Genomic DNA, 16,876 nt, shown 5'->3' with positions numbered 1-16,876 from the left:
TATGGAGAATACTAGCATCTGGGGTGTGAAGGGTCTTCTTTTTTTCTTTAAACCTTATGCAATATTTCTGGCATACAGAAAATACACAGGATAACACGATCATTCACACACACAACACCCAGCCTCATCAGATCTTAACATTTGCCACATGTTTATGACTTTGTGAGTGGCGGCGTCTTCTACTATCATAGAACATACATAGAGTTGGTGGCTCAGATGGTAAAGAATCTGCCTGCAATGCAGGGGACACAGGTTCGATCCCCAGTCTGGGAAGATCCCACATGCTATGGAGCAGCTAAACCCACAAGCCACAACTACTGAAGCCTAGAGTATGCCTAGAGCCACGCTCTGCAACACAAGAGGCCACCGCAATAAGAAGCCTGAGCACCACAGCTAACAGTAGCCCCCACTTGCCACAGCTGAAGAAAGCCTTCTCACAGCAATGAAGACCTAGGGCAGCCTAAATAAATATTTTTAAAAGAGTAATTCAATTTTTATTTGCTGATGATATGATTCTACACATAAAAAAATTCCAAAGATGGTGAATTCCCTGGTGGTCCAGTGATTAGGACTCCACTCTCTCACTGCCAAGAGCCTGGGTTTGATCCCTGGTCAGGGAACTAAAATCCTGCAACCCATGTGGTGAGGTTAAAAAAAAAAAAATCCCATACAACACACACACACATACTACTAGAGCTAATAAACACATTTGGCAAAGTTACAGGATATAAAATCAACGCTCAAAAATCAGCTGTGTTTCTATATGCTAGCAGTGACCAATCTGAGAAGGAAATTTAGAAAACAATTCTATTTACAATATCATCCAAAAGAATAAAATACCTAGGAATAAATTTAACCAAGGAAGGGGAAATTTTTTTACACTGAACTGCAAAATACTGCAGGAAGAAATTAAAGAATATATAAATAAGTGGAAAGATATCCCATGTTCATGGATTGGAAAACTTAATATTTTTTAAAATATAATTTTGACTTCACCTTTTTCCAGAGAGCAGTTTTTCTTTGCTCATTAAGGACTTAGCTCCCCACTTGGTCTTTGGCAAAGGTCACGGGGCGGCACCCCCCGTTCTAAATTGGGGTGGGGGTGTTCAGTCCTTCCAGGCTTCACGGGAATGGTTCCTGACTACCTTGCTATGAATGGTACAACTCACACAGTATTGTAGTTTCACATACAGCTTGGGAGACACGTAGGTATTGAAGACATTTGCGTCAGAAATGTCTTTGATGGCCGCAGTCTCTGTTATGTTTTGATGAACTTATGTTTTGATGAACTTCTTAATGGCCTTGTCCTTAAGCACATACTGGGCACAGCTGGCGCTGTGGGTGGGCTGCACGTGGCCACCGCCCTTTTTGGCCTGACTGTTGTTCCTTCTTTTTCCTTGGTCACCTTGGAAGTGAAGGCCTGAGAGATGAAAAACTGAATAATGTTTAATATGGCAATGCGCCTCAAAGTGATCTATGATACAATGTAATCTCTATCAAAACTCTAATGTTTTGTAGAAATGGAAAAGCCAATCTTCATATGTAAGTCCAATCCTCATCTTTTAAATAGTAAAAAATGTATTTAGAAAGAAAAACAAAGTTAGAGGACTTACATTTCCTGATGTGTGAACTTATTACAAACTACAGTAATTAAAGACATTTTGATTATTGCTTAAGGACTGACAGATAGATAGACCAAAAACATAGCATTAAGAGTCTAGAAACAAACCCAAATGACCAGTTGATTTCCAACAAGGATGCCAAGATCATCCAGTATGGAAAGAAAAAAGGCAAGAGTACTGGAGTGGGTAGCCATTCCCTCTTTCAGGGAATCTTCCCCATCCCGGGATCAAGCCTGGGTCTCCTTCATTGCAGGCAGATTCTTTACCAACTGAGCCACTAGGGAAGCTATGAAAAGAATAGTCTCTTCAATAAATGGTGTTGGGACACCAGACTAACCACACACAAAGAAGTTGAATACCTACTTAACTCCATATTCAAAAATTAACTCAGTATGTATCAACAACCTAATATAGGAGCTAAAACAATAAAACTCTTAGAAAACATAGGAGTGAATCTTCATAACTTTGGATTTCACAGTGGATTCTTAAATATGATACCAAAAGCATGAACAACAAAAGAACAAATAGATAAATTGGGATTTACAAAAATTGAAAACTTTTGTGCGTCAAAGGACATTATTAAGAAAGTAAAAAGACAACCTACAGAATGTGAGAAAACATTTGCAATATAATCTGATAAGGGTTATATATCTAGAATATATAAAGAAGTCTCACAACTCAGCCACAAGAAGTAAAAATTCCAATTTAAATATGCGCAAAGTACCTGAATAGCAACGTACCTATCTCCAAAGAAGATATACAAATGATCAAAAAGATGTCCAGTCTCACGGATCATTATAGAATTTCAAATCAAAAACACAATAAGGTACTACTTAATACCCACTAGGATAGCTATAATGAAATGACAACTACAAAAAACCATAAAAACAGAAAATAACAAGTCTTGGTAAGGGTGTGTAGACATTAGAATTTCCATACACCGCTGGTGAGACTGTCAAATGATGCCTCTGCTTTAGAAATGAGTTTGGCAGTTACTCAAAAAGTTTAGCATAGGTACCACATGACCAAGCAATTCCACTCCTAGGTGTACACTTTCCCAAATTGAAAACAGGTGTTCAAACAAATATTTGTTCATGAATGTTTGTGGAAGCATTATTCACAACAGCCAAAATGTAGAGACAACCCAAATGTCCATCGGTGGATGAAAGGGTAAACCAATATGGTGTATCCATACAATGGAATATTATCCCACCTTAGAAAGGAATGAAGCTTTGCTGCGAATCTAAAACCACTCTAAAATATAGTCTATTTTTTAAAAAATGAAGAACCTATACATGTGCTACTATATGGATGAAACTTGAAAACATTAGATTAAGTGGGAAAAAAAACAGACATCAAAGGGAACATGTTGAATGATTTGTTTTACATGAAATGGCTAGAAGAGGCAAATCCATATTGAGAAGATAGTTAAAATCTTATACAATAGAGTCTTGGAATCATATAATTTTTAAAATTACCCAAGGGCAGATTGACACAGAATCACGGAAGCCAAGACCATGATGCTGATTCTGACTTTCCACTTTGGAGTCCAGACGGCCACCCGGTCCCCTTACCCAGAGGTGACAGAGACATCAATATTGTACTTTACAACCAGACCTGGAGCTGCCAAAGGATGGAGCATCCACATCTGATGGCTTAATTAGGCGTCCCTGTAAGAGCTGGCCTGCTGGGGCTTGCTGCCATGACGAGTTATCCTGCTTGTTCTGGGTGTGTATGTGTGTGTTGCTTGTTATGGGTGTGGCCTGTTCCGTGTGTCTGTCTGTGGGTCTTGTCCAACTGCCAGGAGCAGTAAGAGGGGGGGTGTGGAGTCTTCTGATGGGGAGCCTACCCACCTGCAAGGCATGTCATTGGAAGTCATGCTCTTTCCCAGGCGGCTGCTCCGCGTGCCTGGGCTCATCCCTGGAAATGACTTTGAACTGTGGCCAGCTGTAGATCCATTGCCTTCCCCTCCCCTCGCTTGCCTGGCACGCCCAGGCACCCACACTTTTCCAAATGATGCCCCGCCCTGCTTATGGCTCAAGCATCTGGTTGCCCAGCTCTGTCTAGAATTTGGCTGGAACCCTGCCAGAAGGAGGTCGTTACATCTGCCATCAGAGAATATTGCCTTCCATGCCAGATGCTGCTGGGGAACGGGGAGGACAGGGTGCCAGCCCCCCCTCATGACCCAGTCTGGGTCTGCTTGTCATTGAAAGTCTGTGTATGAGGCAGGCAGTTTTCAGCCCCTTCATCTGTCTGAGTCTAGAGATCACCTGCTGGGAAGGCTGTGGAGAGGAGTGGGCCTCGCTGCCCTCCTAATGGCAGGATCCTCGAATCTGCCAAAAACAACTTGGTGACTAGTTTATGCTGGTTCAGAGCAGGGCCTGGGGCATCACAGACCATAGGTTTAATCTCTGTCCCCAGGCTGGGGCCAGAAAAGATGCTGCAGTTCTCTGGACAAGGCAGGAGGGGGGCCCAGGGTCCAACGAGGGACTCCCTGTGGGTAACTCCATGCCAGCCCTCTGCTAACACAGAGCTGCCCAAGCGTTCCCTGGTCCTGAAACTTCAGTGTCTCAGTAATTTTTTCACGGTGCTCCTAAGCCAAAAGAAATATCTAACTGTTCTATTTGTGAATTATTTTAGGTCCAATCAATAAATAAGTATGATCTAATAACTTAGTAGTCACTTAGAAAATATATTGAATAATACACACCAATAGAAAGAAAGAAAAAATGGCATTTTTATTTCCTTCACTAATAACCACCGGGCTTCACTGGTAGCTCAGTGGTAAAGAAGTCACCTACAATGTAGGAGACACATGCAGGAGACTGTTTTGATTCTTGGGTTGAGAAGATCCCCTGGAGAAAGAAATGGCAACCCACTGCAGTATTCTTGCCTTCAAAACCCCATGAACAGAGGAGCCTGGTGGGCTACAGTCCATGGGGTCGCAGAAGGGTCGGATATGACATAATGACTCGACAACAATAACCACTGTGACTTACAAACTGGCTGTGTGCACCAGTCAGCTTCTCAAACCTGAAATCAGATGGGACACCCCCGGTCTCATTTCTTGCTCCATGGTTATGTCCATTTTTTTATCCCGAAACCACAGGAAACCCACCTTCTCAAAGATGTGACATGAAAGGATTTGTGGTGTCATCTAACGCTGAAACTGTGAACCACCTGAACCTGTTAATTTGCTCAGAGCGGGGACATGTCCACATTTTAGACAATTTAAAATATCCTCTGTGCCCTTGTGAGTTTCCTACAGGCTCTGTGGACCTTGGTGCCACCACAGATACTGTTTACAGAGGAGGAAAGTGGCTCAGACGGGCTGACCCCCTGTCTGAGTTCCAGAGTCTGGCTCCAGGGCCCGCTGAGGCTGCTGGAACCAAACTCAAGTGAGGTCTGCGGGAGGCAGAGGAGAGAGGGCCACACTGGGTGGAAGAAACTAGGAGACCGATGCCGAAGTGGGTGTGGACAAGGGTCTGGGAGTCAGCCAGGGGTGGATGTGCTGTGAGGAGGAATGCTTTGGCTCCAGCATTGCTGGTACGGATCTGCTGGGGTGCAGCTGGGCTCCAGGACCCTCCTGTGGTCCCCTTGTGGGGATCTCAGTCCCCTCTCCCCACAGTGGTGGGTGACCTCGGGGGATAGGGGTCTGCCCCTCCCACCAGCATCTGCATCCCTCATGGACATCACAGAGTAGGTTGTCACCCCGGAAGACCAGCAGCCAAGTTTAGCTGGGCTCGGACATCAATGCCCCAGGCCCATACTGGACACAGGGTGACCCTCGCATGGCTCAGAAATGGACTTGGCCCCAAAAGGAGTCCCTTGGGGAGTTGTGGGCAGAAGCCGCCCAAGGGGTAAAGAAAAGATGGGGGTGGGGCAGGAGGGCTGGGGATGTTAGAGGAGGGGGCAGCGGGACCTGGGCTGCAGGATTCCATCCCCTCCTCTAGACCATCTGGGGGGCTGGCTGCCCCCATCACACTCCCCTGAGGTCCCTACTGACGAAGCCCAGGCGCCTCTTTGTCCTGGGTGGGTGGGGTGGAACTGGCAAAAGCCAGCGGGGGTGGGGAGGGGCGGTACCTCCAGGAGCGGGGACAGCCTGGTGAGCAGGGCTTAGGGGACCCTCCCTCCCCAACTTCAGTTCAAGGCAGGCGACCCCAGTGCCCCAGTCGGCTAGGTCACCCGGCCACACACGCCGGGCCATCTCTGCTCACCCACGACACGCTTCCCAATCAGGACAATACAAAAATCTCTTTATTGCCCATTTTCTTAAAGTCATACGGACCGTGGGATAGAATGTGCAAAGCGGGCGACACATCAATCGGCCCAGACCTGGAGCCGGGAGCTGGGGCGGGCCGGCGGGGTCCCTGCCCCGGGGCTGGGGCCGGGAAGGGGGTCGTGGAGAGAGGACCCCTAAGGTCAGAGGAGGGTTTCCGCTGTGCGGTCTCTTGAACACTGGGAGGGGTCTCGAGGACCCAGCCCGCCTTGGAAGAGGCTGCGGGGAGGACCCCAAGCTCCAGGTGGCCAGGCTCTGGGAGGGGCGTTCCTGAACTCGGGGCGGGGCGCGCAGAGGGTCCTTCCTGAAATTGGCGCGCGGAATCAGAGGGGCGCCGACCTGAGACGCGTCAAGCCTAGGCCGGAGATCACGCTTGGCCCCTCACTGCTCCTCCGGCCCGTCGCCCCCCTGCGCCTGTTCGTAGGGACAGGGCCGGCGGCAGAGACCGGCTGGGTCCGGGCCGGGCCGTGGCCCGGCGGGCGGCGCCTCCTCCTCCGCGCAGCGCCCCCGGCCGCCGCCTGCGCAGCCGCTGCGCTCGCCCTCCGCGTCGCTCGCGTCCGAGTTGTCCTCCTCCAGGTAGCGGTAGCCGCGCACCTTGTGCTGGGGCCGCGGGATGCGGGGCTGGCGCGGGGCCACGCCCCGCCGCAGCTTCTGCTCCATCCACAGGTACGAGGCGGCGGAGGCCGCCAGCGTCACCAGCAGCACCGTCAGCTTAGCCTGGGCAAACAGCGGGGGATGCAGGGGATCCGCGGCCCTCCCGGCCCAGCCCCTCGCCCGGAGAGGCACGCTCAGCCGCAGTCCCTCCTCCTGGGGTCCAGCCAAGCTTTTTGGGTACCGTCCTGCCGGCAAGGCCCGAACCCCAGCTCCGTCCTTTATGGCCGGCCACCCTACTTCTCAGGGCCTCGGTTTCCCTTACTGTATTGATAATCCTTTTGCCTCCCGGGGTAGACGTGAACGGAGGCTTGGCCCACCTTAACAGGGCTTAAATTACTCTCTCCCTTACATGTGAGGACCATAAATGACACTTGTTACAGGGTTTGACTGTAACAGGCAGTCAGAAATAATTTTACATCATAAGGCAGTACATTCACACATATTCACAGGCATACTCCCAGCTATTCCCTATGCTATTTCATTTAAAAAAAAAAAAAAAAAGTTCACCAGGGACTTCCCTAATAGTCCAGTGGCTGAGACTCTGTGCTCCCAATGCAAGAGGCCCAGGTTCAATCCCTGGCCAGGGAACTAGATCCCACATGCTCCAACTAAGATCCTGTGTGCTGTGACTAAGACCCAGTGCAGTCAAATAAATAAAAAAAAATTTTTAATTGTTTTTAACGTTGGCCAGGACCCTTGAGGGTCAAGGAGGGAGAGAGACTTTCAGCATCCAGCTCAGAGCCCAACATCTAGTTAACAGGTGACCGAACAGCCTACAAGGCAGCTGGGACGTGCCCACAAGGCTAGAGGGCAAACTATGAACCCTTTCAGACACAGGTAAACTGAGGCTGGCAGGAGATGAAGCAGTAAGTAACAAGCCAGTGGGCTTTGCCCAGGGTCTGGCTCTTGGACAGAGAATGCCTTTCAGCGTCTGTGAGGCCAGGGCGGGCACTCAAAAGTACCTGTTGTCTAGGGAGTCAAGTAGGGAGGGTCCTCACCTTCATGGGCAGGCTTGAGCCCAAGTAGACGGTGAAGATGGCCACAGCCTGCCACCAGTGATAGATGGTGAAGATGAAGTCTTGCCTCTCCTTGTCCTCATACAGGATTCCCAGGAGTGCTGCAGACAGGGCCGGGCAGAGAGGGGAGAGGAGCCAGGTGGGGCCCAGAGCTGCGGTTCTCCCTCTGGGGATCCCCCCATGCCCTGCGCTGGTCCCAGCCCTTGGCAAGAGCCCTTAGAAAGCTGTTGTAAACCGGTCCTGGCTTGCCCCCTAGTGGTTCATTATTGTTGGGTCACTCAGTCGTCTCCCTCTCTGCAATCCCATGGACTGCAGCACTCCAGGCTTCCCTGTCCTTCACTATTTCTCGGAGTTTGCTGAAACTCATGTCCATTGAGTCAGTGATGCTAACTAACCATTTCATCCTCTGTTGACCCTTTCTCCTTTTGCCTTCAATCTTTCCCAGCATCAGGGACTTTTCCAGTGAGCCCCCTAATGGACACACCCTGGTTATTATTCTGGGATGCAATGGACCTGTTCTGGGGCAGAGACCTTAATATGTTTCCAGTGTTCTGAAAACTATGCCAAGGTGGACCCTGCCCCCTAGTATGAAATAAGGCCTCCCCAGTGTTTTTTTTACATGGTTCCTAACAGGTGTCCAATACTTTGGCCACCTGATGTGAAGAACTGACTCATTGGAAAAGACCCTGATGCTGGGAAAGATTGAAGGCAGGAGGAAAAGGGGACGACAGAGGATGAGATGGTTGGATGGCATCACTGACTCGATGGACATGAGTTTGAGTAAACTCCGGGAGTTGGTGATGGACAGGGAAGCCTAGCGTGCTGCAGTTCATGGGGTCGCAAAGAGTCGGACATGACTGAGCAACTGAACTGAACAGGTGTCCACAGAGCCCCATACTCAGCTCACGGAACCACACAATGTCACCCTTGGTCCCATGCCTGCCCTGGGAGTCGACAGGATGTTCATGCAGGTGACTCCATACCTGCTTTGAGGGTGTCCACTGCCCCCATCTGTCCCTGCAGTGTCCACGGGACTTCCCCCCCCCCCCAACAGTGTGCATAGGGATCCCACCTGCACCCACCAAGGCACAGTCCTCATGACAGCCCTCCAGAGTGTCCATTGACCCTAAGCCTGTCCCTGGGATGTCTGTGCTCCCCACAACTGCCCCGAGGAGCCACTGGATCCCCTGTCCAGCTACCCAGGGCCCACGGCTGTACTCACTGCTGATCCCAGTCTTGTTGAGGGCACTGCCCACACCCCAGAGCACGGCTACTGTGTAGAGAATCCAGATGTGCTGCAGCGTCCGGGGCTTGGGGGCCCAGAAGAAGAGGCTGAGAGTGAGCAGCAGGTGCAGTCCAGCCCCAGCCACCAGGGGCACCGGCCGTGGCAGCCACGGCCCCAGCAGGCCCAGGGCCGAGGAGGCCGAGGCGCCCAGGCTATAAGCCACGAGGAGGTACGCCAGGCGTTCCAGCCCCACCGAGCATACGCCGTAGCCCTAAAGGGGACGGGGGTGAGGTTGGTGGTCAGCTGGCCCAGGCTCTTTGACTCAGGTCAGGCCACATCCTGCCCTCTCAACGGCCACCACAGGGCCAACTTCCTCCAAAGCTTGTGGGAAGTTTCCTTAGGGATAGACCATGAGGAAATGCTTGGACAGTGGCCCCAGACACCAAGGTTGGAACCCGCGTGGAACCAAACACTTTCTGGGCCCGATTCTGTCTCAACTGGAAGTGAGTCATTAGACACTTCCCAGATGAGGAAGCAGGCTGGGAGAGGTGAAAGTAACTTTCCCAAGGTACACAGGGATTGGGGGAGAGAGGCAAAAGGAGAGGGGAAGGATATCTGGGCCTATGATTGTCCCTCGGTGTCTGCAGGGGTTTGGCTCCAGGACTCTCTGCGGATACCCTCTGTAGATGCTCAGGTCTCTTCTATAAAATGGGGTAATACCGTGGGCCCTCTGGATCTGCACATGTGGAGGGCCGACTGTATTTGTATTACACATACTTATAAATTCGAAATTTGAAAAGACCCTGATGCTGGGAAAGACCGAAGGCAGGAGGAGAAGGGGACGACAGAGGATGAAATGGTTGGATGGCATCACCGACTCAATGGACATGAGTTTGGGTAAACTCCCGGAGTTGGCGATGGACAGGGAGGCCTGGCATGCTACAGTCCATGGGGTCACAAAGAGTCGGACACCACTGAGCCACTGAACTGAACTGAAGTGATCAATTCGAAACTTATTTGAAACTTATTCGAAACTTGTTTATCCGAAACTCAAATTTAACGGGATGTCGTGGACTTTATCTGGCTTTACCCTCTGCAGGCTGCACTTACCAGCGCGAGACCAGTGCAGGCAAAGAGCACCTCGAAGCCGCTGTAGATGAAAAAGGGCACGAGGTGGCGCAGGCGGAAGTCGCGCACGTGCTTGAAGGGCAGCTGGAAGATGTTGCCCCAGCCCACGCTGCGCAAGTCGATCTCCTCCGTGGGCCGGTATGCGGCTCCGCACAGGCCCAGCACCTGCGGGCCAGGTGGTGAGGGAGGGGGCGGGCAGCCGGGAGCCCTGGCTCCGCCCCTTGAACTCGGCCCCGCTCCCTAAGCCCCAGCCCCGCCCCGGGCAAATCCCAGGACTGGCCTCCCGGCCCCGCCCCCAGGTTGAAGCCACACCTCGGACCCTCGCCCCGCCCCCCATCCCCCCACCCCCGGTTCCGCCCGGTTCCACCCGGTGTCACAACCAGTCCTCCAGGACCCTGTCTCCAGCTCGACCCCGGATGTGGCCTGGACCTTCTCTCACTGGCCTCCAGTATTCCAACTCCACTCTCAGTCCACAGGCATCGGCCACGCCTCCGAGCCTCAAGCCCAGCGCGTAGGCTCAGATCCCCTCCCGAGGACTCAGCCCTGACTCCGGACTCAGACGAAGCCGCCTCTCTCCCCGCCAGGGGCCCCAGACCGACCCCGCCACACCCCCACCCCGGGCCGCACCAGCAGCATGGCCAGGAAGGCCACCGCCATGAGCACGCTCTCCACCACAATGAGGTTTCGGCTCCGCGGTAGCGTTCGCAGAACCGTCTTGTTGAAGCCGAGAAGGATGCCCTGGCTGTTAGTGCCTGAGAAACGGGGGGGGGGGGGGGGGGGGGGGGGAGCATCGTGAGGCAGGGAGCAGGGCACACTGGCAACTCAGCCATAAAGAAATGGGACCAAGCAGATGGGTGAGGGGAGTGTTAGAGGGGGTGGCTGAGGACCCGTGCCTGCAAAGGCAGGGTTCCCTTGGAAAGCACTTTGGAGGTGAGGGCCAAGGGGGCTGAAAATACCTCTCCCCAGGTTGCCAGCCCACCTCCCACCTCCATACATCTCCCTGCATTGAGGGTATACTTGATCCTGAGAGATTCCACAGGCAGCCTCAGCCCAGATGGCACCTCCTCTAGGCAGCCTTCCCTGATGCATCCTACCCTGACCCCTGGCTGAGTCAGATGTCCTAATGACAAGGCCCTTTGCTTTTCCTGATCACCAGAGTTGTGACGGCACGCTCTCAGCTCTGGATCCTGTGAGCGAGGGCATCCTTTCTGCCCTTGAGGGCCCAGTGTCTGGCGGGTGACTCAGTGGGGGAGGCGAGCAGACCTTAGGGAACCCACCCCCCTGAGCACTAACCGCAGTTCTGCACGTTGTATAGCGTGTGGTTCAGGTCATACAGGTAGTGGTTCAGGAAGTAGATCATGGGCAGCTGGGCACAGGCGAAGCTCAGCTGTGGGCAGAGGGTGGTGTGGGTCAGGTGTGGGGCACGGACCCAGGTGGAGCGCACAGGCGCCATCTGGGAGGGGTCTGGGCACAGCCTTGGGAGGACAGGGACCCTCCCACCTCTGGGGGGCAGTCCGGTGGTGGGGGGTGCCCGTTGCAGGAGGACGTCCTCCTGGTCAGCACCATGGACAGTGAGGTAATGAGGTCTCTGTCACCAGAGGTAAGCAAGCAAGGGTTGGCCTAAGAAAGGGCAGTGGACTAGAGGGCTGGAAAGACTGTGGGATGGGCTGCAATATGTGATTCTGGGCCTGGAATAGCCTGCCCCCAGGGTCCCCAGGTATGGCACTCACGTGGAAGAAGCTGTAGAAGATGGCTTGGAACACCATGAGGTAGGGTGCATGGGAGCCCCGCGGTGGGCGCTGCTGGGGGCCCTGCTCATCCTGCTCCTTGTAGTGGGAGTACTCATAGTATTTCTGGGCCATCCTGGACCACAAAGGAGAGAAGGCTTTCCCCAGCTCTACGTGAGCCAGATGCCTTACTTTCTGTACCCAGGCATATGTGCTACCTGGCCTGTGTCCCACCTATGGGGAAGCTGAGGCCCAGAGGGCAAATAAGGCTGGCCTAAGGTCCGCCAGCTGAGGTGGGCAGTACAGCTCTGTTGGGTTCCCGGTCTTCCACCCTGCTGTCCACCAGACTCACCTGGTGATGTAGTTGCCCATGGAGGCCCAAAGAGGCACAATGGCCATGCCCAGGGCCACGGCTGAGGGCACAAGCGTGTAGTAGCGCTCCCAGTAGTTGGTGGAGACAAAGAGGGCGTAGATGCCCACAGCCAGGAACATCATCCACTTGGTGCCAAAAAACCTGCAGGTGGTAGGAAGGATGCTGGCACCACGGGCTACCTAGGCGGCTGCGGCCCCAGACCACAGGGGCCACAACTCCGGGTCCCAGCTCCTGAGGCTGGGTGAGGTGGGGAGAGACCCCTGGCCTTGGAATCGAGGGACCCGAACTAGAGTCTCAGAGATACGGACTTGCTGGTGGCCTCAGGTGAGCCCTGTAACCACACGATGTAACGTGCGTCGTGCCCCAGCTGCGAGCTTCTCATGGCCACCGCAGGGACAGCGGAGGTAAAGCGAGGAGAAGGTGTCAGGAGACAGTGGCCTGTGGACACAAGGCCCCTCCTCTACCCATGAACAGTGACTGCAGGACCCAAAGCGAATGTCTAAGGAACTTGTCCCAGGAAACTGGGTGGAGGAAAACTGAGGACCACGCAGAGAGCCCTAGCGCCACGTCCCCTCTGCACTTTGCCCTTTCAGTCCAGCATGGTCAGTTGGGAAATTTCCTCTTCACTGGCTCCTAGAACAACAGCCTCACTGGCTCTTGGAAAGTTTCACACTATGTTAGGAAGGGGTTGACAAATGACAGGATAAGGGCCCATTCAGAGTGTGGAGGCTGATCGGGTTAGAAACCACCCCTCTCATCTTGGGATTAGCTTTGTTTTGGTTTTTGTTTTTCTGTTTTGAGTATTTGTGCTCATTATTTCCTTTCTTTGTTTGAGTTTCCAGCAAGCTCAAAGTTCAGTGACTCTGGTTTTCTGATACAATTGCTTTCTCTTCTACAATAGGGTCCTGGTTCTTTTTTATTTTATTTTATCTTATTGGAGTATACTTGCTTGTGAAGAGATTAAGAAGAGGTAGCAAGAATACACAGAACTATACAAAAAAGGTCTTAATGACCTAGATAACCATGATCATGTGGTCACACACCTAGGATCAAAATAGTCAATCCTAAAGGAAGTCAACCCTGAGTATTCATTGAAAGGACTGATGCTGAAGCTGAAGCTCCAATACTTTGGCGACCTGATGTGAAAAAGTTGACTAATTGGAAAAGATCCTCATGCTGGGAAAGATTGAGGGCAAGAGGAGAAGGGGGTGGGCAACAGAGGATGAGATGGTTGGATGGCATCGCTGACCCAATGGACATGAGTTTGAGTAAGCTCCAGGAGTTGGTGATGGACAGGGAAGCCTGGCGTGCTGCAGTCCACAGGGTCACAAAGAATCGGACACGACTGAGAGACTGAACTGAACTGAACTGCCATCTAATAAAGAGACATTCAGCTTCCCCTGATCTATTTGGGGAAGGGCACCGAAACTGCACTGTACATTTTGAAACTGCAAAAAGTAAAACTACTAACACTCATTGCTGGTGAGGCTGTGGTTTTAAACATGACACAGTCAGTGCTCAGGCAGGTGGTACAGTCCTTTGGAAAGTCCACCTGGGAGTATGGGGGTAGGGAAAGCATGGGGTTCCAAGTCACTCTGCCTGGGTTCAGGCTTTCCAGTCTGCACTTCTGCCTGTGGGAATCGGTTCAATCTCTTGGCCTCCCTGTGTCTAAGATTAGAGCATCCACCTTGGATTGTAGGGAATGCGATATGCTTATAAAATGCCCAGCACAAAGGAAATGAGGTCGCTGTGAATAACAGTGATAGGTTTCAAGAGCCATAAAGCCTTTTATATGTCTCTGACCTAGTCAGGGCAGGTCTGAAAATTTATCCTAGGAGGTTTTCTTCCTTCCTTCCTTTCTTTCTCAGCCTCTCTCTCTCCCTCACCCCCTCTCTCTCTTTAATTTTAAGACAAGGAAACAGCCCAGAAGCTTGGGGGTGGGGCGGGGTTGCTCTTGTTTTGGAAAGACAGGGGAAGAGATCCAGTGTACGCACTGATCTCTGGGTCCCATCTGAACACAGACCTACCACCTGGTGGTTAGGTTCTTGTGGAGGGCCTGGCGATGGCCCCGGATGCCAGTAAGGCTCAGGTCTGGAGTAGACACCCCCAGGGCACCGGCCCAACCATGCCCTTTGCAGTGAGCAATGTCCCTCAACACTGCCACCGCTGATGGGTCCTGGGGTGTGACCCCGGGCTTTGCTAGCCGATCAGGTTCTTTCCAGAAACGCCACAGCCCTGACCTCATAAGCTCATTGTGGCTACAGGCCACAAAGCAGGGCTCGACAGTGATGTCACATGGGGTACGGGCAAGCTGAGGGAAGGAGCCAGAGCGAATTTCTCTTGCTTGAAACCCACGGTGTCCCAGGTCAAAGCTCTTGTTTCTTCCCCAAACCTGGGTTTCACCCCTTCTCTCTCACCCCTCCAGGTCAGCAAGGCCTCTCCCCAGCCCCCAGGAACACCAGGGCAGCTGGAGACCCCGGTGTCCAATAGCCCTTGCACCCCTTCAAGGTCGGAGTGCGGGCAGCCCAGCCCTGGCAGGGACGGTGGCCGGCGCACCTGATGAGCACCGGCGTGTAGAGCAGGGCCGCGATGGGCGTCACGTTGATGCCCATCAGCATCTTGCTGTCGATGTCGGGCAGCCCCATGTTGCCGTACTTCACCTCGCGGTAGGTCTCGTCATAATGCAGGATCAGCTGCATCTGCAAGAGGCCTGGGGGGCAGGGAGCGGGCATGGAGGGGGCCGCCTGGCTCTGGGGTCAACCCAGCAGAGGCGGGAACGCAAAGCCCAGCAGGGAGCTCCAGGCACCAAAGGGATCCCTAACTCCAATGCCCAGGAGAACAGCGGGGAGGCCCAGGTCCCACCGGTCAGTGGCAACGACAGCGACTTGAATCTAGATCCCCCCCCCCCCCGCCCCTGCGTCGCTCTGCAAGACTTTCGGACCCCAGAGCCCCCATGCCCCCCGCCCCGAGGATGGCAGCAGATCCGCCCAGGGCCCCCAGAGCCGCCCCCACACTCTCGAGGGCCGAGGCTGGCCCCCACCCCGGGACGCCCCCACTGAGGGGGCGCCACAGCTGCATCTGCACGGGCGCAGATCGAGAAGTGAAAGAGGAAGGGAGGCCGAGGTTTCTCTTTCTCTGAGAAACAGATCCGCAGATGGAGTCGGAGGAGGATGGGGGAGCCTTGGGTCCCCGCGCGGAGCCCATGGGCAGTGCCTCCTCGCTGGGCCCGGGGCCCAGCCCGCCCCCAGCGGGGTGCGCCGCCGGCCACCTACCCAGGTAGACTCCGTAGATGAGCATGCCGCCCGCGCTGGCCGCCAGCACGTTCTTGAGCACGCCGAGCCGCTTGCGGCGGTAGTAGCGGCGCTCCTCCTCCTCCTCGTTGTAGTTGGGGTACGCGCCCACCAGCTCGTCCAGCTGCGGGGCACCACTGCCGCTCGCAAAGGCACATCCCAGCCGCTCCCGCGTCCAGCCCCGCTGCCCTCGCCCCCCGGGGCCGCATCCCTCTCCCGCCAGGGAGACCCAGGCCCTCCCGGTGTCCGCGCCCCGACGCCATCCGCGTCCCCGCTCACCGGGGCCTCGGGCCCGTCGGGGACTCCGAGCCGGTCCTCATCGCCCTGCGGCCCCGCGGCCCCCGCCACAGGGTAGAGCGGCGGCTCCGCCTCCATGGCCCGACCCGCGGGAGGACTCGCCCGGGAGTCCAGGCAGGGGGTCGGTACTTCCTCCCGGCGCCGGGACCGGCCGCGCCCCGCCCCGGGGCCACCTCCTCCTCCGCTGGGGGAGGCCCTGCGCGGCTGAGGGCGTGCCTGGCGTGTGTGTGTGGGTGTGTGCGTGTGTGTGTGGGTGTGTGCGTGTGTGTGTGTCCGTGTCTGTCTGTTTCTAGGTCTCTGTGTCTGCGTGTCTCTGCGTGTAGGGGAGCACACATGTGTCCCTCAGTGGCCTCAGGGATGGGAGGTGCTAGTTCAAATCCCCACTCTGCCACTTCCCTCTGTTGTGACTCTGGAGATTAACTCCACTTCTCTGTGCCTCAGCTTCCTCACCTGTAAACCAGGGATTGAAAAGCAGAGACATCACTGCCGACCAAGGGCTGTCTAGTCAAAGCTACGGCTTTTCCAGTAGTCCTGTATGGATGTGAGAGTTGGACTATAAAAAAGGCTGCTGAGCAGGGAAGAATTGATGCTTTGGAACTGTGGTGTTGGTGAAGACTCCTGAGAGTCCCTTGGACTGCAGGGAGATCCAACCAGTCCATCCTAAAGGAAATCGGTCCTGAATAGTCATTGGAAGGACTGGTGCTGAAGCTGAAGCTCCAATACTTTGGCCACCTGATGTGAAGAACTGACTCATTAGAAAAGACCCTGATGCTGGGAAAGATTGCAGGCAGGAGGAGAAGGGGACGACAGAGGATGAGATGGTTGCATGGCATCACTGACTCAATGGACATGAGTTTGAGCAAGTTCCGGGAGTTGGTGAAAAACCAGGAAGCCTGGCGTGCTGCAATCCATGTGGTTGCAAAGAGTCCGACATGACTGAGCGACTGAACAACAAACCAGGGATACTCAGCTCAAAGGGTTCAAAGGGCTGTTTCGGGATTACTGGGTTAACGCAAAGCCTTAGGAAAGTGCCAGGCCCATAATAAGCTCCCCTCAGTCTTACCACTGTCACCCCTATCCCATCTCCTGGCCACATCTGGTGTGTTCACAGGTCACCAAAGAGCCCCCCAAGGATTCCCTGGTGGCTCAGTTGGGAAAGAATCTTCCTGCAATGCAGGAGACCGAGATTCAATCCTTGGGTCAGGAAGATCCCCTGGAATCTTGACAATGGCAAGGAAATGGCAACCCAGTCCAGTATTCTTGCC

The 16,876-nt window shown here is 53.8% G+C and overlaps 1 protein-coding gene and 1 pseudogene across 1 annotated transcript; both read right to left on the bottom strand.

Moving 5' to 3' along the window:
* Positions 1–992: 992 nt before the first annotated feature.
* On the bottom strand, positions 993–2,418 carry LOC133067753 (small ribosomal subunit protein eS26-like; annotated as a pseudogene).
* Positions 2,419–5,861: 3,443 nt separating this feature from the next.
* Positions 5,862–15,779, bottom strand: UNC93B1 (unc-93 homolog B1, TLR signaling regulator). Its single transcript, XM_061162287.1, has 11 exons — positions 15,594–15,779; positions 15,297–15,438; positions 14,581–14,734; positions 12,004–12,165; positions 11,655–11,787; positions 11,218–11,311; positions 10,552–10,676; positions 9,907–10,089; positions 8,794–9,067; positions 7,554–7,672; positions 5,862–6,618 (listed from the first exon to the last, which is right to left on the bottom strand). Exons 1-11 carry the CDS (start codon positions 15,687–15,689, stop codon positions 6,283–6,285), a joined length of 1,818 nt encoding a protein of 605 aa, XP_061018270.1. The 5' UTR covers positions 15,690–15,779; the 3' UTR covers positions 5,862–6,282.
* Between the last annotated feature and the right edge of the window lie 1,097 nt (positions 15,780–16,876).

Source organism: Dama dama, chromosome 2, assembly GCF_033118175.1.
Source record: "Dama dama isolate Ldn47 chromosome 2, ASM3311817v1, whole genome shotgun sequence".
NCBI classification, from domain to species: Eukaryota; Metazoa; Chordata; class Mammalia; order Artiodactyla; family Cervidae; genus Dama; species Dama dama.
Note: the sequence above shows the minus strand (reverse complement) of the source record. Positions and strands in the feature narration are given on the sequence as shown.